The 24,144-nt window shown below is 41.6% G+C and overlaps 3 protein-coding genes and 1 long non-coding RNA gene across 5 annotated transcripts in view; 1 reads left to right on the top strand and 3 right to left on the bottom strand.

The window, feature by feature from the left end:
• Window positions 1-548: 548 nt before the first annotated feature.
• Window positions 549-4,485, bottom strand: LOC141766584 (hyaluronidase-5-like). The gene is made up of 4 exons (XM_074633548.1): window positions 4,314-4,485; window positions 2,660-3,637; window positions 1,074-1,163; window positions 549-995 (listed from the first exon to the last, which is right to left on the bottom strand). The coding sequence occupies exons 1-4, from the start codon at window positions 4,323-4,325 to the stop codon at window positions 588-590; spliced, it is 1,488 nt and encodes a 495-aa protein (XP_074489649.1). The 5' UTR covers window positions 4,326-4,485; the 3' UTR covers window positions 549-587.
• Window positions 4,486-10,957: 6,472 nt separating this feature from the next.
• Window positions 10,958-14,906, bottom strand: LOC141766583 (hyaluronidase-5-like). The gene is made up of 4 exons (XM_074633546.1): window positions 14,749-14,906; window positions 13,095-14,072; window positions 11,509-11,598; window positions 10,958-11,430 (listed from the first exon to the last, which is right to left on the bottom strand). The coding sequence occupies exons 1-4, from the start codon at window positions 14,758-14,760 to the stop codon at window positions 11,023-11,025; spliced, it is 1,488 nt and encodes a 495-aa protein (XP_074489647.1). The 5' UTR covers window positions 14,761-14,906; the 3' UTR covers window positions 10,958-11,022.
• A 332-nt stretch (window positions 14,907-15,238) lies between these two features.
• The window catches only part of LOC141766586 (uncharacterized), a 49,213-nt gene continuing 40,307 nt past the window's right edge, over window positions 15,239-24,144 (top strand). Inside the window, exon 1 of the long non-coding RNA XR_012593656.1 lies at window positions 15,239-15,423. This is a non-coding gene — a long non-coding RNA (uncharacterized LOC141766586). The remainder of the gene's footprint in view (window positions 15,424-24,144) is intronic.
• Window positions 17,367-23,103, bottom strand: LOC141766585 (hyaluronidase PH-20-like). Of its 2 annotated transcripts, XM_074633549.1 has the most exons (4): window positions 23,000-23,103; window positions 20,694-21,618; window positions 20,142-20,231; window positions 17,367-17,928 (listed from the first exon to the last, which is right to left on the bottom strand). In XM_074633549.1, exons 2-4 carry the CDS (start codon window positions 21,606-21,608, stop codon window positions 17,599-17,601), a joined length of 1,335 nt encoding a protein of 444 aa, XP_074489650.1. In that variant the 5' UTR covers window positions 21,609-21,618; window positions 23,000-23,103; the 3' UTR covers window positions 17,367-17,598. The 2 variants fall into 2 exon arrangements, with proteins under 2 accessions (XP_074489650.1, XP_074489651.1); XM_074633550.1 differs by lacking the exon at window positions 23,000-23,103 and having other exon boundaries at window positions 20,694-21,869.

Genomic DNA, 24,144 nt, shown 5'->3' with positions numbered 1-24,144 from the left:
AACTCATAACTTAAACGTTGTTAAAACACAAACGAGGGGCTCTTTCTAACCGTAGTGAGGTAGACAACGAGCTACAACCAAATTTTAATCAAAACGAGCTGTCCTCCGAGCTGGACACATAACATTGGTCTCTATGTTTGCATAATTTTGGTGAATTGTTAATAGGAAAAATATTATATTATCTTATATATTGTTTTTAGAAATAGAAAATGAAAATCAACCCGATTTTTAAGTCTAGTTCATCCCTTTTTGACCCTCATTTTTAGTTTTTTAATATCCATACACTGACCGGGCTCCCATCTTGCTTACTGCTGCTTTAAAGGGATGTGCCAAAACCTTATGTTGAGACTTTATATTATTAATAATAATGATCTTATAAACTTTGTTTTAGTTTAAAACAAGCATAGTCAAAAAGGAAGTTGTGTGAATGAGGCTGAGCGATTTGGAGAAAGTCAATAAAGAAATTCATGAAAAATGCAGGTAAAGACAGTCAGAAATAACAAACCAACTAACAGGCTGCAATAATAGTAGTAGTGTCCTTTATTTGCCTTCAATCACACGTCCTGTGTCAGCTTTGTGTTATTACTTTACTTCCACATCACAACATACATCAGACAGATCAGTCTCATCATCAGCAGGAGAGGCTGGGGCCCGTGAGCACCTCCACTCTTCGTGGGGGCGGTTTTGTTTAAAAGCATAACCGATCGACACGGCCCCTTGCTGTAGCACATGCAGTTGAAATTGAGGTCGAACTCGTTGACGTCATCCTGCGATAGGCTGCCACTCACAGTCAGCGGGCCGCCTATGTTTTGCCTCTCGATCAGGTAGTTGCGCGAGTCGAGGTGGAGGTAGACGTCTGTTGTTAGGTTCTTCCTCATGCAGCGACCTCGGCCCTGGCAGAGCGCCTTGCTGCAGAGTTGCGTTGCCGTGGTGACGTTAAGGATGTACGGGTTCATGACGTCTCTCAGGTAATCTCGAGCAGCTGTGCACGTCTCCTGCAGCGATATTAAGTCAATTAGCGGTTAAGTTGCAAATAAGTTCCCAGAAAACCCCTGAGTGATGCTACTTTATACCGGTCTTCTAACGAGGCTCATGTCTCCCCAGGAAATGACGCTGGCGGCGCCGAGAGCAGCAGCTTCTCCGATGGTTTTCACCAGATCCTCCTGCAAAAAAAATGACAGCCAGCCAATCAGAAAAGGGCAGGACTTCCACTGTTGTGTTCATAATTGAACAGCAAAATCAAAAGTAACCAACGTATGAAAACTGCAAACCTTTAAGACGGCTAATTTTTTCTGTTTCGTTTTTTGAATTTTCACAGAAAAATAAGCACTTTTTTTTCAACAATAATGACCCGATTTCTTGATAACATTGATCTTAAGATCTTAAGAAGTGTTTTCCAAGAGAGTTTTTTAGAAACTCTCGTGAATTTTTGCATTTGTTTCCCAAAGAAGTACTTTACAAAGTAGTAAACACAGTCATAGGATTACAAAGTACTGTAGTAATCCTATCTCTAAATATTATTATAAGTGTGTGACATTATGGAGAAAGTCTCGCTCAAGGAGAAGTCTCGTTGTGAAATCTAGCAAAGTGACGTGTTGCCGGAAGACAACGGTGGAATAGTGGACTACATCCATGGTGGAAGCGTGAGTTTCTTAAGCCATTGTTAAAAAAACAAGCCCACAATATTTGCTAGCCAGCATTAACTAACGTGTTCAGAGAATCTTTAGCCTCTACTTAACGCTCCGCCCACAAAATACATCATCATGTTTACTAACAGAAAAAGGGTCTATATGCCTCAAGCGCTACATTAGGAAAGCAGCAGACGCCAGAAAGAGCAACTCCTTCTCCCCGCAGCATTTAAACAGCCTCTACATGCAGACTGGGCAGAAAACCTAACTAAAGCATTGGGAGGTTTATAGTGAAAGATATGCAGCCCTGCGCAGTCGTGTAGGACGCTGGATTTCAGCATATGATTAACGTAACGTTACTTGAGCCGCGCTATACACTTAAGCAACACAGTAATTCCAGCAGCACAATCCCTGTAATGTGTTTTATATGTATTCATTATTTCTAAATAACACAGTGGCACAGAAATCCAACTGTATTCCTTTCCAAATACTGCACTTTTTGAGTGGAAAAACTAATCTTTCAATTAAGAGCTGATAATCAGGGAATTGAGACATGTGTTAAACTGTTCTTTTTTTTTTTTTAGTATAGTTCTGGTTGAGCTTATGCTTCAATTTATGTTGATGGCCTTAGTCTATAATAACATCATATTTATATGAAAATAAAAAAGCTGCATTTTTTGTTTTCACTAATTACTGTAGAAGACCTATTCTTTCAATTAAGATTTGACAATGAAGAAGTGTTTATGTTCCTTATGTAAGCCATACTTTTGTTAAGTCAAACATTTGTTAACTTATTTTTGCCAAATAAATGAAAAGCATGTTGAAATCAGAACATGACCTCCTCGCTGTAACATAAATGAACCGAACCGAACTGAACCGAAAACAGTGGAATGAACCGAACCGTGAATTTTGTGAACCGTTCCACCCCTAGAGACCAGTATTTGACATACACATGTATAGTATATAACATACATTGTGTCTAAAGGTGACATAAAGGTGTGTCTTTTTGAGCGATGACAGGTGTGTCTGACCTCTGACATGTAGTTGTTGACGCTATTCTTGTACACAGGGCGGATGTAGGCGTGGATGGGGATGGAGTAGGATTTGTCGACGAGCTTCGACACCCTTATGGTCTCCTGCATACGATGCCGGATGAACCACAGGGCCTGCTCCGTGTTATTGAGTTTCAGCTCCAGGTAGAGGGATGGATAGAGTGCCGTGCACTCTCTCCAGAGCCACATCAGTCTGTCGTTCCTTAACTTCTCGCGGTCGGGACACTCTCCGGTGAATTTGGCAAAGTTCTTGTTGAAGCCGTAATTGTAGCAATCGGGGAACAGGTAGTAGCCCCAGAGTCTGTTGGGCCTCAGCTTCTTCCCGATGCGGAGGGAATCGATAAAGTACCTTTGGCCTGCAACTTCGAACTCCTCTATCGCAAGGGCCGTCGTCTCCGCAGGGGACAACGACGCGTTTCTCTTCATGACCAGTTCGATGGATTTATCTCTGTAGATTCTTTTATTGCCCCAGTTTCGGACCCACAGTGGCCTCCACTCCTCAAAGTCAAGCACAGCTAGGCCCTCCTGGTTGACAGGGATGTATTTTTTGATGAAGTAATCGGCATCATAGTGGTGATCCGCCACCTTTAACAGCTGCGGCAGGCCGCCGTTATGTTCTTTGTTGGTGCCATGTTCATAGTAAGGGAATCTGCCGAAGCGGTTGATGTAGAATAGGCTGACGGTCTGGTTGGTCTCCCGCTTCATCGTGCTGCTAATGATGTGGAAGTGGGAGAGGTCGAGTGGCAATTTGTGGTGGATTTCGCAGAGCTCAGTCGGGGCGTTCCAAATTAACAGGAAAGGGTGGCCGGGAGAGAGGGGAGGGTCCGTAAACAGGTCCGTCTTCTGGTCCATCTTCAGGGCCCATCCGGACCACATCAGGGCCAACATGGTGATGAAGATGGAGAAGAAATGTTGGTAATTGGGCAGCTTGAGTTTGTTCATTTTTGAAACTGTAATCTGTGAGGAAAAGGAGACAGAAACACAAATTAGAAAAATTAGGAGGTCAGAATGAGTTCCTGTTGTGCTCAGCCTCAGCTTTTCGCTAACTAAATGAACATGTTTTACTTTTGTATGGCACTTTTTTTCACTGATGTTGCAATGAACGACTAATTGACTTTCACTTCTTAGCTATTTCCGTTTTTGTCTGGGGGCTGGAGTCGTTGTGTCGAAGTCCAGCCCACGCACCCGCCCAAGCCAATCGCGAGCTAAGCACGGCTTGTTAGCGCGAGCTGCCTAGTTGCTACGTTAGCACCACAGTAGCTGTTTGTCGAGAAAGACACGACTAACCACAATATCTCAAAATATCCAAACCAAAAACCAAAATGCACTGAATTCAGGTGAAGAAGAACCTTATTTTAAGTCTTATTTTGATGCAAAGATTTGTACATTTGCAGGAATGTAGCACAACATGGAAGTGAGAGCAGGGAGCTGTTTATTTAAATGTGAAAGTGCAATAACAAATATTTCGTCCATAAAATCAATGCATAGTCATGATAAATAATTATTATCTCAATATTGAACAAAACAATCGTGATTATCATTTTGACCATAATCATGCAGCCCTACTGTAAGTGAAAATAGTTCATTTCAGACCCTGATACAGTCTATGCCTCACACCTGTTCTACAGCTTACCTGGTTCAACATCAGGGAACCGAGAAAGACGCTTGTGAAGTCCCAGATCTAGCAAAGAAGGAAATCAGCAGCAGGCCTTAAAATGAATGTCACTGTTAGATGTTTTTTTACAAATGTACATTTAAATGTTGCATTCTGACAAGTAGAATGTTTTGTTGCTATACATATCAAGCTCATATCTCTCCATTTTTTACGTTATGAATGAGTTGCATTGAAAATAGATGAATATGGTTTTAAAAATAAACATTCTACGTTGGTTGAAGTTTATTTCCTGCAGAATTGAGCAGCTGAAGGAGCCTAAGCTTTGAGCCAGCTGTTCAGCTGTTACCTGAAAAACAACCATTTGTGTTTGTCAGCTGATCATAATTGTAAATCTCAGCCAGTTTTCCTGCTGTATTCACAAACATTACATATTTATATTGATCACAACAATGTGTCCTTGAGTACTGATCGCTTTAATTTTTGAAGTGACATTTTTTTACTTGTCTTGTAACCCTTTACTATAGTTTGTCGGTTTCAGGGCTCCATTTCTCCCCCAGTTTCCTACAGTAGACTGATGTTTTGGTGTGACCCACATATTTCTTTTCTTTTTCAGTCCAGCAGATAAAATGAACCTTCAGTTCAAGTTTAAACATGCAGTTGGAACGTTTCTCATATGACAGCAGTGAAAAGGCACCACATGTCCTGACTTCAGGTACGATTTATGTGTTTTAATATGAAGACAAAAGACAGTAGTTGTTGAGGTATGAAAACTCAGCAGCTTCTTTTCTTTATTGTTCTCAGTTCATGGTAGCAATAAACCAAGCTGTTAAAATTTGGATCAAATTGATTAGTGCAGCTTTAAGACCTAACTGCTTTTGAGTTTCCATTAAAGGAATAGTTCAACATTTTGGGAAATGCGCTTATTTGCTTTCTTGCCAAGCGTTTAAGCCGTTTCTCACCAGTGAATTTGAAAATGAATTTTCCGCATTGACAACTATGCACACCGGGTCCGGTGCAAATTATCTGCGTTTCTGTGTTCCATTTCCGTCAATGAGGTCCAATGTAGTCCTAAATAGTGCCGTGTCCACTCCACAAAACAGAAACCTATCCAGACAGAGAATGTCTAAGGGCCTAACGTCAACGAGCCTACACTATCCATAAACTAATCGGACCCCAAATGTGATGCTAACGCTAGCTGTTGTTGCTAGATTAACAAGTGCATATATCAGCTACATCACTAGGGCTGGGACGATTCAACTATCTCCCGATTTGATACGATACTTGGGTGCTGATTCGATATGTATTGCGATTTTTAAGTATTGCGATTCGATATTATGATTTATTACGATTTTCCTCACTGGCAAAACAAGGCTTGTCATCATTGAAGGCCATCTCAATGCAGGGAGATATTGGGATGAGATTCTGCGGCCAGTGGCGATCCCATATCTCCACAATCTGGGACATAACTTCATCCTCCAAGAAACAACGCTCACCCCCACAGAGCCAGGGTTATCACAGACTACCTCCACAATGTGGGAGTAGAGAGAATGGAACGGCCTGCCGATAGTCCACACCTCAACCCAATTCAACACTTGTAGGATCAGCTTGGGCGTGCTGTACATGTTAGAGTGAGTGTTAGGCTGACCTGCAATGAATCCTGGTTGAGGAATGGAACGCCATCCCACAGCAACGTGTGACCAGGTTGGTGACCAGCATGAGGAGGAGGTGATGATTTTTATTTTTCTAATCAGATTTAATTGGCTTTTCCTTGTCGTTTCCACAGAGCTCAGTGTATCAACCGGAACTGGAAGTTCATTCATTCCTATGGCAACTTCCGTCTCCGTGCTAAACGAGGTGATGGGGTAACAGTAGCTCTTGAGGGTGCAATTCAGAAGTCGTACAGGAAAAGTTTGTATTTATGTCTGAGATTGTCAGTTAGAGAATCTGCCAGAGGACATGTTTTGGAGAGTCATAGATAATTGCTACCTGTGATGTAACCTGTATGAGGCCGCTCGTTAATTAGTGAGTGGTTAATTAGTGAGTGGTGAGTGGTTAATTAGTGAGTGGTTGGATAGTAGGGTGAACTAGAAAATTTCGCAAGAAATGTTGACCAGTGTGCCTGGTGCTGGGGGGGCAGAAAGCATCTTAAAACAGGTCAGACTGATTTTGTAAAAAACAACACAGTTTCTTGTTAACATACAGAAAGAGTTAGGGGCTTTTATTTTGAAAAACTAGGTGAATCCCTAGTTTCCTGTTGTCATACAATGAGAGTTGAGGGCTTTTATTTTGTAAAGCAAGTGTCATTGTGAGCTTCCTGTTAAGATACAGTTACTCTATGGTGCTTTTATTATGACGGGTTGTGTGTGTGTGGGTGTGTTAGTCAGCCTGCACTGATTGGCTAAAGTGAATCAGCTGTCTAGCAGCAATCAAAAGTTGCCATGGTGATTGGCCACTGCTGCAGTGGGGCAGTTTATAATAGGAGTTAACTAGAGATGTACATGTCACGAAAGTCCTTCTACGACAGAAACCGTGACTCCTATCGCTTAGATTGTTCATGAGACCAGTTAGGAGTCTCTGATGAACAAATGGTGCGACATTTGGGTCTGTAGTGTCAAAAATGTGACCTCGGCGGCAGTTTCATAAAGTAGTAACTTTTTTCTCTGATCCAAAAAATTCTTTGAAATTTTATATGGGCCCCTATGGGAGCTCAGCCTGGAGTTGCTGTCACTTCCAGGCATGTATAGCCAAATATGTAAGTCAGACTGATTCCATAGGTACATGACTGCAACCGGCACAAAAATACCTACAATCTGATGAAAACATTATCTATGAAGAGTGACAATTGTGGGCTACAGAGCAATTTGTTCGGAAAATTTTCAAAAGATTTCAAAGCTTTCCCGCACTCTAGCGATGATGTCACGTGCTCTAGCCCTTAACGACCCACGCAATACACACCCATTATAAAATCTGAAGCGGTCTGAAAATTTCACAAAACGGAAACTGCGATTTCGTGAAAACCGTGCCAGCTATCAAAAAATGTCCTTTTGGCCAAATAAAGTCCCAAGTCTCGTGACCCGTTTAAACTTTTAATCCCGTTTCTACGTTAAAGTATGGCGACTCTGTATGGCCCCAAAGAGGAGTGTTTTTGAGCACTCTTCACGTTGATTTTCAAAGCATTCCTATGGAGCAAATAATCGCGCGATTTTCTCGGTATCCACTGCGCGAATCTCTTAGCCAGGTCATAAGCACATGATTCCCGCTCATTCCGCACGTTTTGATGTATTTTTTGTAAATGTGCTGGCAACGCTGTGGGAGGAGTAGCGCGCAAAGTTTTAGGCGGAAAAGTCAGAATATTAAAAATGAGCCCGTCGAATAATAGACCAGTGTGCCTAGAAGCACAAGGCTTTGCCTTGTGCTTCTAGGCACACTGGAATTAAAGAATTAAGAATAAAGGGTGATTGGGACAGTTTTGGAATTTCCTTCTTGTGTAAGCTTTCTTGCCAAAAGATAAAAACAAATGCCCAACACATGATACATTTAGAAGATGTTACCTATCCATTAGAGGAGGAAAGAAGGTTATATCATATTCCAAGAAGACATGGCATACCCTTTTGTGTAAACTGACCTTTTTTTTTAGGTAACATTTGGGTGATTGGGACAGCACATCTTCATCACTTATTTAGGCTAGTGTGAGCATATTTATTGCACAATTTAATTCATACTTTGATATAATTTCACATGCACATTTTACTTTTTCTGTTCATCCGTAAGAACTAAGACTCCATGTTCATTTCTGTTAAACTTTATTAATGAAGGTTTAAAAATCCATCCACAATTCATACATTATAAAGCTGCCTTTCCTCAAGGTCACAACAACCCACTCCCTCCCTTAATTCTCTCCCCAAAACTTCATTGAATACATTTAATTGAGGTAAAACAACAATGCTTAAAGGGACTATTTGTAACTTTCAGAAATGCTTTTTAACAGCGCCACCTGTGGCCGTGAAATCAACGAAAGTCAGCGTCGGGCTCGCGCTTGCTCGCTCTAAATATACCTGAACAAGCATCGCTCAAAACAGTGAGGCAACACACGTCAGCTAAAACCACAATATCACTTTATATTTCAGCTGCTTGGCAGTAATGTTAGCTGACCAGACGAAGGTCTCTCCATGAACATGATTTAGATCTGATCCTAGTGTTGGCTTTTCCTGCCTAAGTGCAGGCTGAGGCAGCGGGGCTCTCCAGCGTGTCTCCCTGCTCTCTCCGCCCGCAGCCGGAGAGAGCAGGGAGACACCGGCACCCGGTCGGTAACGAGACGATTACGTTACTCGCTGAGGAGCTCCGTCACTTCACAAGACACGGGAAACCTCTGTTGGTCTGAAGGAGCTGCAGCATTTATTTCTGCACAAACGTCCACTAGATATTCTCAGAGCTAAACTAACTCTTCTGCAGTGTGGGGTGAGCGCGCGTTCACGTCTAGAGGTGGAGCGAGCTGAGAACGCGCGCTCTGTCTGAGTGAAGGCGAGCAGGCAGAGGAGGAGGGTACAGCGGCTACACGCGAACGCGCATAGGCGAGCGCGCATGTGTGACGACCTGCTACATTTATGCGCGTACAAAGTTACAAATAGTCCCTTTAAAGGGACTGTTTGTTCTGTTCTAGACGTGAACGCGCGTTCACTACACATTGCAGAAGAGTTAGTTTAGCTCTGAGAATATCTAGTGAATGTACAGGGGACGTTTGTGCAGAAATAAATGCTGCAGCTCCTCCAGACCAACAGAGGTTTCCCGTGTCTTGTGAAGTGACGGAGCTCTACAGAGATTTACGTTTTCTCCTCGTTACCGACCGGGTGCCGGTGTCTCCTCTGCTCTCTCCGGCTGCGGGCGGAGAGAGCAGGGAGACACGCTGGAGAGCCCCGCTGCCTCAGCCTGCACTTAGGAAGGACAAGCCAACACTAGGATCAGATCTAAATCATGTTCATGGAGAGACCTTCGTCTGGTCAGCTAACATTACTGCCAAGCAGCTGAAATATAAAGTGATATTGTGGTTTTAGCTGACGTGTGTCGCTTCGCTGTTTTGAGCGATGCTCGTTCAGGTATATTGAGAGCGAGCAAGAGCGAGCAAGAGCGAGCGAGCGCGAGCCCGACGCTGACTTTCGTTGATTTCACGGCCACAGGTGTCGCTGTTAAGAAGCATTTCTGAAAGTTACAAATAGTCCCTGTAAGGTAAACAATGAATTGAGTTGATTATGGCACATTTCAGGCCCTGGCCAAGAACCTTGAGTGTGCTCCCTGCCTCCACTATCTCCCTTATACTCTTCAATGGCTCCCTTCATCCTGTCCTCACTCTACTTGTTGTATTTTTTCCGTTGCTGTTTGTTTATTCTTTCCTTGTGCTCTCCCTTTTGCTGTCTTAATGGCGTCTTCAGAATAAAACAGAGTTAATTGGGGTAAGAACTCAGGGGCCCATCTACATACAGTACATAGAGGGTGGAATGGCTACATGTAGTTAAATAAATTGAAAATGTGTTTAATGGAAATCACAATTTTTTTTTTATTTCATGTTAAAGCTGGGGTAGGCAGAATGTTTTTTGGCATCATTGGGCAAAAATTCCATAATAACCTTTCAGCATGTTGTAATTCAAGTGTGCTCGGTCAGTGTATCTTTTGGTCATTCGATTTTCCTTTCACAAACGGATATTGAAAAACAAAAAATGAGTGATTATTTGTTTTTCGTTTTGAAATACAAAAAATAAAATTGGAATACAAGGTGTTTTTCTTTATCAGGGTCAAAAAGGGATGAACTAAACTTAAAAAAACGGGTTGATTTTCATTTTCTATTTCTAAAAACAAATAATAAAATCACTGGAAGACAGAAACAAAAACAAACGCCATTTTTTTCATATTCTGCAACCGGAAGTTGCCATTGACAACAAAGTAAGAGTGCGTATGAGGACGGGGCTGTGTATGAGAGAAAAAAAGAGTACGGTGCTGCTGTGTAACTGAAGGCGATAGACATGGATCAGTGCAGAGTTTTTTTAAACGATAACAGAGTTTGTCTCAGGGAAGAAGACACGACTGCAGAAAAACTAACTTCGGTAAAGTTGGAAAGATATTGACAGATTTGAACTTCCCGGATCAATAACTCATAACTTAAACGTTGTTAAAACATAAACGAGGGGCTCTTTCTAACCGTAGTGAGGTAGACAACAAGCTACAACCTAATTTTAATCAAAACGAGCTGTCCTCCGTGCTGGACACATAACATTGGTCTCTATGTTTGCATAATTTTGGTGAATTGTTAATAGGAAAAATATTATATTATCTTATATATTGTTTTTAGAAATAGAAAATGAAAATCAACCCGATTTTTAAGTCTAGTTCATCCCTTTTTGACCCTCATTTTTAGTTTTTTAATATCCATACACTGACCGGGCTCCCATCTTGCTTACTGCTGCTTTAAAGGGATGTGCCAAAACCTTATGTTGAGACTTTATATTATTAATAATAATGATCTTATAAACTTTGTTTTAGTTTAAAACAAGCATAGTCAAAAAGGAAGTTGTGTGAATGAGGCTGAGCGATTTGGAGAAAGTCAATAAAGAAATTCATGAAAAATGCAGGTAAAGACAGTCAGAAATAACAAACCAACTAACAGGCTGCAATAATAGTAGTAGTGTCCTTTATTTGCCTTCAATCACACGTCCTGTGTCAGCTTTGTGTTATTACTTTACTTCCACATCACAACATACATCAGACAGATCAGTCTCATCATCAGCAGGAGGGGCTGGGGCCCGTGAGCACCTCCACTCTTCGTGGGGGCGGTTTTGTTTAAAAGCATAACCGATCGACACGGCCCCTTGCTGTAGCACATGCAGTTGAAATTGAGGTCGAACTCGTTGACGTCATCCTGCGATAGGCTGCCACTCACAGTCAGCGGGCCGCCTATGTTTTGCCTCTCGATCAGGTAGTTGCGCGAGTCGAGGTGGAGGTAGACGTCTGTTGTTAGGTTCTTCCTCATGCAGCGACCTCGGCCCTGGCAGAGCGCCTTGCTGCAGAGTTGCGTTGCCGTGGTGACGTTAAGGATGTACGGGTTCATGACGTCTCTCAGGTAATCTCGAGCAGCTGTGCACGTCTCCTGCAGCGATATTAAGTCAATTAGCGGTTAAGTTGCAAATAAGTTCCCAGAAAACCCCTGAGTGATGCTACTTTATACCGGTCTTCTAACGAGGCTCATGTCTCCCCAGGAAATGACGCTGGCGGCGCCGAGAGCAGCAGCTTCTCCGATGGTTTTCACCAGATCCTCCTGCAAAAAAAATGACAGCCAGCCAATCAGAAAAGGGCAGGACTTCCACTGTTGTGTTCATAATTGAACAGCAAAATCAAAAGTAACCAACGTATGAAAACTGCAAACCTTTAAGACGGCTAATTTTTTCTGTTTCGTTTTTTGAATTTTCACAGAAAAATAAGCACTTTTTTTTCAACAATAATGACCCGATTTCTTGATAACATTGATCTTAAGATCTTAAGAAGTGTTTTCCAAGAGAGTTTTTTAGAAACTCTCGTGAATTTTTGCATTTGTTTCCCAAAGAAGTACTTTACAAAGTAGTAAACACAGTCATAGGATTACAAAGTACTGTAGTAATCCTATCTCTAAATATTATTATAAGTGTGTGACATTATGGAGAAAGTCTCGCTCAAGGAGAAGTCTCGTTGTGAAATCTAGCAAAGTGACGTGTTGCCGGAAGACAACGGTGGAATAGTGGACTACATCCATGGTGGAAGCGTGAGTTTCTTAAGCCATTGTTAAAAAAACAAGCCCACAATATTTGCTAGCCAGCATTAACTAACGTGTTCAGAGAATCTTTAGCCTCTACTTAACGCTCCGCCCACAAAATACATCATCATGTTTACTAACAGAAAAAGGGTCTATATGCCTCAAGCGCTACATTAGGAAAGCAGCAGACGCCAGAAAGAGCAACTCCTTCTCCCCGCAGCATTTAAACAGCCTCTACATGCAGACTGGGCAGAAAACCTAACTAAAGCATTGGGAGGTTTATAGTGAAAGATATGCAGCCCTGCGCAGTCGTGTAGGACGCTGGATTTCAGCATATGATTAACGTAACGTTACTTGAGCCGCGCTATACACTTAAGCAACACAGTAATTCCAGCAGCACAATCCCTGTAATGTGTTTTATATGTATTCATTATTTCTAAATAACACAGTGGCACAGAAATCCAACTGTATTCCTTTCCAAATACTGCACTTTTTGAGTGGAAAAACTAATCTTTCAATTAAGAGCTGATAATCAGGGAATTGAGACATGTGTTAAACTGTTCTTTTTGTTTTTTTAGTATAGTTCTGGTTGAGCTTATGCTTCAATTTATGTTGATGGCCTTAGTCTATAATAACATCATATTTATATGAAAATAAAAAAGCTGCATTTTTTGTTTTCACTAATTACTGTAGAAGACCTATTCTTTCAATTAAGATTTGACAATGAAGAAGTGTTTATGTTCCTTATGTAAGCCATACTTTTGTTAAGTCAAACATTTGTTAACTTATTTTTGCCAAATAAATGAAAAGCATGTTGAAATCAGAACATGACCTCCTCGCTGTAACATAAATGAACCGAACCGAACTGAACCGAAAACAGTGGAATGAACCGAACCGTGAATTTTGTGAACCGTTCCACCCCTAGAGACCAGTATTTGACATACACATGTATAGTATATAACATACATTGTGTCTAAAGGTGACATAAAGGTGTGTCTTTTTGAGCGATGACAGGTGTGTCTGACCTCTGACATGTAGTTGTTGACGCTATTCTTGTACACAGGGCGGATGTAGGCGTGGATGGGGATGGAGTAGGATTCGTCGACGAGCTTCGACACCCTTATGGTCTCCTGCATACGATGCCGGATGAACCACAGGGCCTGCTCCGTGTTATTGAGTTTCAGCTCCAGGTAGAGGGATGGATAGAGTGCCGTGCACTCTCTCCAGAGCCACATCAGTCTGTCGTTCCTTAACTTCTCGCGGTCGGGACACTCTCCGGTGAATTTGGCAAAGTTCTTGTTGAAGCCGTAATTGTAGCAATCGGGGAACAGGTAGTAGCCCCAGAGTCTGTTGGGCCTCAGCTTCTTCCCGATGCGGAGGGAATCGATAAAGTACCTTTGGCCTGCAACTTCGAACTCCTCTATCGCAAGGGCCGTCGTCTCCGCAGGGGACAACGACGCGTTTCTCTTCATGACCAGTTCGATGGATTTATCTCTGTAGATTCTTTTATTGCCCCAGTTTCGGACCCACAGTGGCCTCCACTCCTCAAAGTCAAGCACAGCTAGGCCCTCCTGGTTGACAGGGATGTATTTTTTGATGAAGTAATCGGCATCATAGTGGTGATCCGCCACCTTTAACAGCTGCGGCAGGCCGCCGTTATGTTCTTTGTTGGTGCCATGTTCATAGTAAGGGAATCTGCCGAAGCGGTTGATGTAGAATAGGCTGACGGTCTGGTTGGTCTCCCGCTTCATCGTGCTGCTAATGATGTGGAAGTGGGAGAGGTCGAGTGGCAATTTGTGGTGGATTTCGCAGAGCTCAGTCGGGGCGTTCCAAATTAACAGGAAAGGGTGGCCGGGAGAGAGGGGAGGGTCCGTAAACAGGTCCGTCTTCTGGTCCATCTTCAGGGCCCATCCGGACCACATCAGGGCCAACATGGTGATGAAGATGGAGAAGAAATGTTGGTAATTGGGCAGCTTGAGTTTGTTCATTTTTGAAACTGTAATCTGTGAGGAAAAGGAGACAGAAACACAAATTAGAAAAATTAGGAGGTCAGAATGAGTTCCTGTTGTGCTCAGCCTCAGCTTTTCGCTAACTAAATGAACATGTTTTACTTTTGTATGGCACTTTTTTTCACTGATGTTGCAATGAACGACTAATTGACTTTCACTTCTTAGCTATTTCCGTTTTTGTCTGGGGGCTGGAGTCGTTGTGTCGAAGTCCAGCCCACGCACCCGCCCAAGCCAATCGCGAGCTAAGCACGGCTTGTTAGCGCGAGCTGCCTAGTTGCTACGTTAGCACCACAGTAGCTGTTTGTCGAGAAAGACACGACTAACCACAATATCTCAAAATATCCAAACCAAAAACCAAAATGCACTGAATTCAGGTGAAGAAGAACCTTATTTTAAGTCTTATTTTGATGCAAAGATTTGTACATTTGCAGGAATGTAGCACAACATGGAAGTGAGAGCAGGGAGCTGTTTATTTAAATGTGAAAGTGCAATAACAAATATTTCGTCCATAAAATCAATGCATAGTCATGATAAATAATTATTATCTCAATATTGAACAAAACAATCGTGATTATCATTTTGACCATAATCATGCAGCCCTACTGTAAGTGAAAATAGTTCATTTCAGACCCTGATACAGTCTATGCCTCACACCTGTTCTACAGCTTACCTGGTTCAACATCAGGGAACCGAGAAAGACGCTTGTGAAGTCCCAGATCTAGCAAAGAAGGAAATCAGCAGCAGGCCTTAAAATGAATGTCACTGTTAGATGTTTTTTTACAAATGTACATTTAAATGTTGCATTCTGACAAGTAGAATGTTTTGTTGCTATACATATCAAGCTCATATCTCTCCATTTTTTACGTTATGAATGAGTTGCATTGAAAATAGATGAATATGGTTTTAAAAATAAACATTCTACGTTGGTTGAAGTTTATTTCCTGCAGAATTGAGCAGCTGAAGGAGCCTAAGCTTTGAGCCAGCTGTTCAGCTGTTACCTGAAAAACAACCATTTGTGTTTGTCAGCTGATCATAATTGTAAATCTCAGCCAGTTTTCCTGCTGTATTCACAAACATTACATATTTATATTGATCACAACAATGTGTCCTTGAGTACTGATCGCTTTAATTTTTGAAGTGACATTTTTTTACTATAGTTTGTCGGTTTCAGGGCTCCATTTCTCCCCCAGTTTCCTACAGTAGACTGATGTTTTGGTGTGACCCACATATTTCTTTTCTTTTTCAGTCCAGCAGATAAAATGAACCTTCAGTTCAAGTTTAAACATGCAGTTGGAATGTTTCTCATATGACAGCAGTGATAAGGCACCACTTGTCCTGACTTCAGGTACGATTTATGTGTTTTAATATGAAGACAAAAGACAGTAGTTGTTGAGGTATGAAAACTCAGCAGCCTCTTTTCTTATATCTTATATTTGATTGAAAGACAACTTATAATGAAGCAAATGACATTCAGTAATAGTAAATGGTTACATTTACTAGTCATACTATCTTATAGGAGGTCAAAAGGTATTAGCATGACATATGCAATGTTTAAAGTATTTCAGTTTTTTATTAAAGCATGTGTATCAAAAGTATTCATCATATAAGTGGTGTGTAACCATATATACGTACATACTATACTCCATTCAGAAAAGAAGCATTTTAACATTTGTTTGCTTGTCATCTTGCGGACAGACCTGACAAAGCATGAATTCGGTCTTTTTACAAATCAACATCATAATGTCGTTATTTCGGCATAATTTTGATCCGTTTATTGGAATTAAATCACAGCACAGTCTGTTTATTTTGGGTTCATACCGCAGTAGCGACGTGTGACTTGCTAGATAGTCAGTTCAATGGCGCTATATGTGAATACAGCTCGCCGCCGACGAACATAAACAATAGCACATGCACAACAACAGCTCTATGTAATGATACATTGAACCGCTGACACGCTCCCCAGAAAACGTAAACACAGAACTGTTCTCCGCCTTTTCATTTTGAAAGAGCAATGACCAATGAGGAAACTCCAACAGTCGGCTGACCAATCCTTTAACTTCATCACTAACTCACTCACTCACTCACTCACTCACTCACTCGGTGACAGACTTTTGCGTTTGTAGGGCTGGTCCTCCGCGGTCCAGCCAACAATGAATCATCGTCATACTGGCTAATACTGCAAAGCTTTTTGACCGATTCTAGACCCCACCTTACCCTAAAGCTCTTCATTGTTTCTCACAGACGAGCAGGAATTTAAACGACAGATATTTTCACTTCAGACATAAATAATAGCATCATAATGACTGCACTTTATTCAGGCACCAGTGCGTTGATATTGTGCATGATGTTTTCATGATGTCTTACTGACACACCTAAATGGAAATGATCCATCGCTTATTGCTTATTCCTTTTGTCTGAGGTTTTTTCAAAAGTCAAAATATCTGCGGTAAGAAAGATCTATTATTCTTACAGAACTACAAAATAATAAAAAAACATTGATTTTACTGCTTTGACTTGTCTATGACTCGTGGCCATTTTTTACTCGGACTTGATTCGGACTCTTCTGTGCCCCAGACATATGGGTGTTTTGACCCGGACAGTCATGGACACCTTTTAAAATGGCCTTGACAGTTTTTTCCTCGGCCCTAATTTAGTGCAAGTTTGGAGCACTATTTAACCTCCTTCGCAACAAGCTAGTGTGATATGGTTGGTACCAATGGATTCCTTAGATTTTTTAGTTTCATATGCCTGTAACAACCTCCAGAAAATTGATTGTGTTAATGTGTTAAATGAATTAGTGGCGTTAAAATGAATTTGCATTTACGCGTTATTAGCGCGTTAACTTTGACAGCCCCAGTTTTAACAAAGCCCACATAGGAAGGAGGTCGGGGTGGATGGATACGTCAAACGCAGTACTTTCATTCAGGAGACCGGTGTTCGTGTCCCGTGATAAACTAGAAGTCAACATGGACTTATTTTAAATTACGTAAAATGTAAGGTAAGTTACGTAACAAACATACTTGTTTTAACCCAAACCATGATCTTCTCTTTCCTAAACCTAACAAAGTAATTTTGTTACCTAAACATAAATTGTTGCTGTGGTGGTGGCACGTAATTTCAACACATCACGTGCCGCCACCACGTAATGCGCTCTTAAGAGATCATGGTCCTTTCACGTATTTCTGTGAGATCACTTTGTGTTTCTCGGTCTTTGCTCTTCCGTTGAGTGTAGAACGTCAACAAAACCAAAAGAAACATCAATGAAACCAAAAGAATGCAAAGAAATTGTTTTCAGAAAAGCATTTATTAAGGTAGCTTTTGGTTTTTCCAATTCAAATAAATCAGTATTGTGTCTGACGTGAGAAAGACTGACACATTTAATTATGTAACTTGCAAAAATGTATAATTTTTTCCACATTAAATGTTTAAATGAATGCAGATTGCTGATGAGGGCATAATTCCATCAGACAGTAGTTTTAATGACTACGTATTGAAATCTGTGGATCAGCAGGAGAACAGGTTACACCCAGATGAGCTTGATTTTGTTCGGATAGAACAGCTTGGGTGAACAGCTCCCCCCCGCGTAGCACTGACAGGTGAAGTTTCCGGCCCAGGCTTTTAGGTCGTCGTCGGATGGGAGACCAATGGCCACGTACTTCCTGTCAGCCCGCACGATGCTGAAGTGGGCGGGGTTCAAGTGCAGGTAGTGGGCGGAGTCGTAGTTCTTCCTGACGCAGCGGCCCTTCCCCTGGCACAAGACCTCGCTGCAGAGCATGGCGGCCGCAGTCACGTTGGCAATGTACGGGTTGAAGGTGGACGTCAGGTACTCGGACAGAGACTGACAGGCAGCCTAAAGGGAGGGGATGGGTTTTATAGGTGAGACTCAGGTAAAGAGAGGCAAAGTTCCCCCCCTTCCGGCGTCCGGACCTCCATTTCGGGAAAAATATGTACGGTAGTTAACGGCGAGAGACAAATAATGTGTTGATACTGTTTTAATCGTGGCATGAATTACACATTAGTGAATTACATCACTCGTCTCGCACAATATACGCCACCAACACTAGCTAGCTAGCTAACTTAGCTATGTTCCACGCACAACTGAAATGTTATTTCACCTGATGTGTTTTAGAAAGAAGGATCCGACCCGTTGCTGGTGTGAGTTCATCCCAGTAGGAAACACACAGGCATCGTAGCTTCAGAGAGAGAGACATCACTACCACACTTTTGGGTGTGTTGTCTTTCAAATTACCTATTTTCACAGTCTGATACTTCAACAGTTTTACAACCAAGTGAGGCTTTCTTCACTTGCAAAATTATCTTTTAAATTGACAAACATTATGTGTGATTCATGGCGCAATTCAAACGGGATCAAAAAAATATTTGTCTCTCGCCATTTACGGTACATATTTTTTCTGAAATGAAGTCTCATGGTGGACACCCCCCACATTGTATCGAATTTAGCATTAAATGCTGAATTTTAGTCAACTGTGTTTCTGAGTTAGAAAAATATATATCAACTTGATTATATGCATCAAATTTCATGACAATCTATCCAGTAGTTGTGAAGAAATTTCACTCTTCACAAATGTCAACCTGCTGGTGGCGTTAGAGAAATTGTCAGAGCATCACCAAAGTCGGTATGATTCTCTGGGGAACTCAACTGTCTGTACAAAATGTCACGACACTCCATCCAATAGTTGAGTTATTTCAGTCTGCACCTAAATGGTGGAGTGATTGGCCGGCTGACCGACCAGCAGACAGGCCGAGGTCGCCCTTTCCACTAGCATAGCTACAAACTAAGTAGTTTAAAGGTCCAATATCATGCTCATTTTCAGGTTCTTACTTGTATTTTGGGTTTCTACTAGAACATGTTTACATACTTTAATGTTTAAAAAAAACTTGGTTTTCCTCATACTGTCTGCTTGAATATACCTGTATTTACTCTCTGTCTGAAACGCTCCGTTTTAGTACATTTCAATGGAATTGCAACAGAATTGCGTTGCTAGGCAACAGCTTGGGTCCATGTTTATGTCCTGTCAGCTGATGTCATTCACATACACTGCAACAGGAAATAAACTGGGACCCATTTAGAAAGTTTATGTTTAAAACTTTGAAATTGTCTAAATATTGTAGATTTGTGACATCACAAATGGACAGAAATCCTGACAGCTTGTTTCAAAAGCTCAGTTTCTGAATACGGGCTGTGTGTATTTCTGTGTGGATTAAGCGTTTCGATACTCTCACTGTATTTATATAGAACTTAAACCTGCATTATATAAAAGCCATGAAAATGTCACTTTTTACAATATGGGACCTTTAAAAGTCAAGTTCACCATATACAGTATACCACAATTAATAACAATTAAGATCACACACAAAAGCAGTTTGCGAGTTCTTTCACATATGCCAGTTGAGATAACAAACAGTGCAGCGTCACGGCTGTCAGTTCCTTCTAAAACAGGAAACAAAGGCAGGTTAATAATTTGCTGATTAAGATCTGGTCATCGGTGTTCCCCTTTTTAGACCTGTGAAGAGTATTACACATACAGTATGTTCTCATGGCTTCAAGATTGTGATAATTTCCCGCTTCCCTGCGCTTCATCTCAGCAATTTACATACAACATTTGTCTTATTATCCCTCCACTGCAGGCAGCTCAGCAAGGAAACACTGTTCGTGAAAACAGAAGTTTTGTACTAAGAACACTCACAAATTGCCTTTGCCTCTCTCCTAGCAATATTTTACTTAAATGGAAGGAGGCTACGCTACCCGCCTCAATCTTGAGAAGATTCGGTACTCCATATGTGGATTAGGCCAAAAGTTTTAGGTCTGGGGTAGCTTTCTCACATATTTTTAAAGGTCTATTACTCTAGTTTCCGAGTAGCTGATTTCTGACTTTTCTGCCTTCTGGTTCTGTTGAAGTTTCCACGTCTCTTGCTCATTTGATTTCCTTTATCTCACATTCAAAGCTAGCTATAGACTGTCCTATATGATTACAGCCAGTTTTAAATCACACATATTGGCATATTTGACCTTAAGCAGACCATTCCAACCAGTTTGTTTACCGCGTTGTTGTAGTCTTTGGTTCCTCCCCACATTACGACCCCTGAAGCTCCCAGAGCTGCAGACTCTCCTACAGTGCTCACCAAGTCCGCCTGAAAGAGGACAAACCACACAGGAGATTTAATTAACAAACTTAATAAACAAATACTTTACACTCCTAATGATCTGTTTTTAGACTCTTTTCATTTGCAAACGACACTTTGTTTAATGTACGTATCATAACAACGGCTTGTATATCCACCGTCATTGGTCTTCCGGTTTCCCTTTTTGAAAGACGAATATAAATCTATTTGTTTCATCTCACACAGGTACAGAACGTATGTGGTAGTTGGCCGTCGGCTGTAGTCTTTGCAGTGCGTTTGAGTGCAAGTTTTTGGCAAAGACAAAGGCGACATGAGGCGACTCAACGGTCGGCCTTCGTCGCTGCTAGTTCTTTGATGTCGGGTTGGTGTGTCTCATCAACATGGACAAATCATCACACAGTGCTTGCTGACAACTGCATTACCAACCTGAGGTCAGTGTATAAGTGACTTGAGCTAGTTTTAAGTAATCACCTGGCTCTGGAACGTCTGGGTCTGGTCCCGGTACAGTGGCCTGGAGTACACATAGACCGGCATGGTGTATGGACGATTAGGCAGAGCGGCCACCCTCAGCGCCTCCTGGACACGGTTGCGGACGTAGAGCGTGGCCATGGGGGAGTTCCTCAGGGTCTGGTGGAGGTAGACGGAAGGGAAGAGGGCGGTGCTGCGCTTCCACAGCCACAGCATCTGGTTGTTCTGCTTCTGGGTCTTTTCGGAGCACTTCCCCGTGTAGTTGGGCTTCTCCCAGCCATAGTTGAAGCAGTCGGGGAACAGGTAGAAGCCCCAGCGGCGGCTCGGACGCTCGCCGATGCCGAGGCCGATGGTCTTCTCCATGAAGCGCCGCCCGGCGTGCTGGAACTGGCTCTTTGCCAGTTTGGAAATTTTCTTCGATGACAAAAACGGGGCCATCTCCAGGGCGTGAGTGATGGACAGCTTCTTATAAATACGTTTTGATCCCCAGTTCTGGTCCCACAGTGGGCGCCAGGACTCCCAGTCGATGACAGCCAGCCCAGGAGAGGAATCCTGGGAGATGTAGTTATCAATTTGACTTTGGGCTTTGGCCAGGTGCTCCGTCAGGTTGCCGTTTTGGGGCACTCCGCCTCTTTGGAGCTTGCGTCGGGTGGTGTCGACTTTAGGGTAGAGGCCGAGGCGGTCCTCGTAGAAGATGGTGAGGAACTGACCGGGCACTGCAGCGGGTGTGGTCACCGCCTGGAAGGCCGCGGTGTCCAGAGGGATGTCGAGTTGTCGGCATTGGTCGGTGGGGGCGTTCCAGATGGCCAGAAAGGGGTGGTCGTGGATCAGTGGCGGCTCAGTAGGCGGGAGTGCGAGGACAGTGGTGATGGATCCAATAATGCAGAGGGCGACGCAGGGCAGGAAGGACGAGGCCATCGCGATGGCTCTGGACAAAGAAGGAAAGACAACAAATAAGATTCAGCCCCAGTTCAATCCCTGACACTCTCGTCCTATCCACGTTCATGGAGGCTTTGCCATCCCAAACCTGTTAGTGTGGAGAGGAAGTGGACAATAAAACCCTCCGACATCAAGTCTACGCCAGTACAGACTCTGCACTAACTTACATGCAAGAGCCGCCAATTGAGAAAACATCGTATAAATTTAAGTTTAGTCTTCCTACTTAAACATCAATAAACATTGTCTGCAGCTACACTTTTTTAATAAAGCAATGGGTGAAGTCACGGTGACTACATCCACTTCTTATATACAGTCTATGACTACAATGACAAGAATGTTTTTATCAATAAATACATGCCCATGGTATCTGCGTGTTTTTATCTAACCCAATGTGACGCCTTGGTTTGGTTTGTGGTCGTGTGTCGTAGCAGCAATCACATTGTGAGCATTTGGTCCTAAATTTCAGATTCTGTCAGAATTTGGACACAGGTTGTTTTTTGTCTTCGTAGCTGTCAGCACATACTGATTGTTGTACGGATGTCATACATTTACAGTTAAGCAGTACATTATAGTCGGTAACAAACCTGTAATAATTTAGTTTACTGAGTCCAGAAGGCTTGTTGATCAGCAATAAAATATCATCCGTACTGGATTCAAATGTTTGAATTCTAATTTGTTGATTATCTTGTTTTGCTTAGATTTGTAGGGTTAAACAATTTATAAGACATATTAAAACAAGACTATTGTTTAATCTATTTAATTGTTCCTTTTTCAACATCTGACCAGGGACAACAGATTAGAAATAGCTCCCTATGTTGATCAATGAGCATTTTTCCCAAACAAATATACTAATGACAGATGATTCAGCTGCATACAGAACTGTATCATCATGTTATTGTGCTGTGTGTGAATGTTGTTAATTAATTTAGTGTGATTTGTATTTGTTTGTATGTATAAAATGATTCTGTATATACTTGGAACACTTTTTGACACCAAATTAAAACTTGACTAAATAAAGACAAAAATATATGTAGCTAAAGATTTAATGAACATACGGTGTTTATTTCTTATTTTTCAAGGACTTAACATTTTGCAGGGACAAAGTTTTCACCTGACAATCTCCATGCAGATCACAGATTATCTTAAATTTCAAAATCAGTCTGTAAGATTTACACTAAATCAATCTCACAGTTAACTGTCGCTACAAAATTAGCAAAAACTCCAAAAGACAAATTGTTCAAATGTTCAGATGATTGACGCCATATTATTTATATAATATACATTATTGTACCAGATTCAGTGAATGAAATAAATATTTTAATCAGTTTTGCGTAATTTCCATATTTTGACAACATGTCATCAGTTCTTACCTGCTGCTCTCTTCTGAAGGACTGTTCTCGGTTTCTAAACTTCTCCACGTCTCTGAGTTTTTGCTGCTTCATGTGTCAGAGGGAACTGTGTCTTCACTCTGATCATTATCTGATCGCTGTCCTGACGTCCGGCCTGGACTCCACATTCAGTCAGTTGTTAGTTGATATATATATATATATTATTTTTATTGCATTTTTATCATGGTTTGTTTTATTTACAATTTGACAGAGCAGATGAATATTCATATACGGCACATATGAAACAGTTCATAAGTAACCCTCTGAGACCCACAATAGACCTGTTTTTGTCTTTTTTAGGGGGGTACAGGGGTTCTTTAGGGGGAGATAGCAGGCCAATAGTAAATGTCACATAGAAGTGGTGTACATCATAGGAAAAATGTAAAACCTGAAGATTATTTTGAGATGAAGCTCTGCACTTTGTCAAGTTGTTTTAGTCATTAATCAGACATAAACACAAATTAATGAATTAAAATAGATTATAAAAGTGTATAAGGGCTTAGAACATCATGATAGAAGTATATGATGACCATCCCTATGCTCTATTATGTCTCATAAGTTGTTGCAGCAATTTTTGCCACTTGAGACTTGATGAAAAATTATCAATAATCTCACCAAAATACCACATTAGGACACCAAGACCTTGAGGGAACACCATAGAAAAAGCCATGCTGTGATTTGGTGTCAAAAACTTTTGACATTTGGAGATTTCTGCAAGAATTGCCTTTTTCGTCGATTAGCTGGAGAGCACTTGTGTTGTGTAAACTGCTCAGAAACCCCTTTATTGTCAATCTATCTAAGAAAGCCATACATCCTCTGAATGCTCTAGGTCTGTAGTTTGTGGCTGTAAAGTTTCATGAGGCTGTGATTATCCTAGAGGTCACCAAAGGTAATTTTATACAGTGAGGTCAAGTTTCAGAAAATGGTCTCACTATAATGAAATGTCTACTGTGGGGACCGGTTTGTGCATACATTTCTGCCAGTGTTGCTTCATATCACAAAACGGTTTCCTCAGTGTTGTTGATCTACGACAGTGACGCATCAATGACTTCCTGATCACCCTGTTATGATGCCTTATTGACCTTAGAAAAATTTGGACATTTTCAAAGCACTTTTAATTTGTCAAA

Source organism: Sebastes fasciatus, chromosome 4 (genome assembly GCF_043250625.1).
Source record: "Sebastes fasciatus isolate fSebFas1 chromosome 4, fSebFas1.pri, whole genome shotgun sequence".
Lineage (NCBI taxonomy): Eukaryota > Metazoa > Chordata > Actinopteri > Perciformes > Sebastidae > Sebastes > Sebastes fasciatus.
Note: the sequence above shows the minus strand (reverse complement) of the source record. Positions and strands in the feature narration are given on the sequence as shown.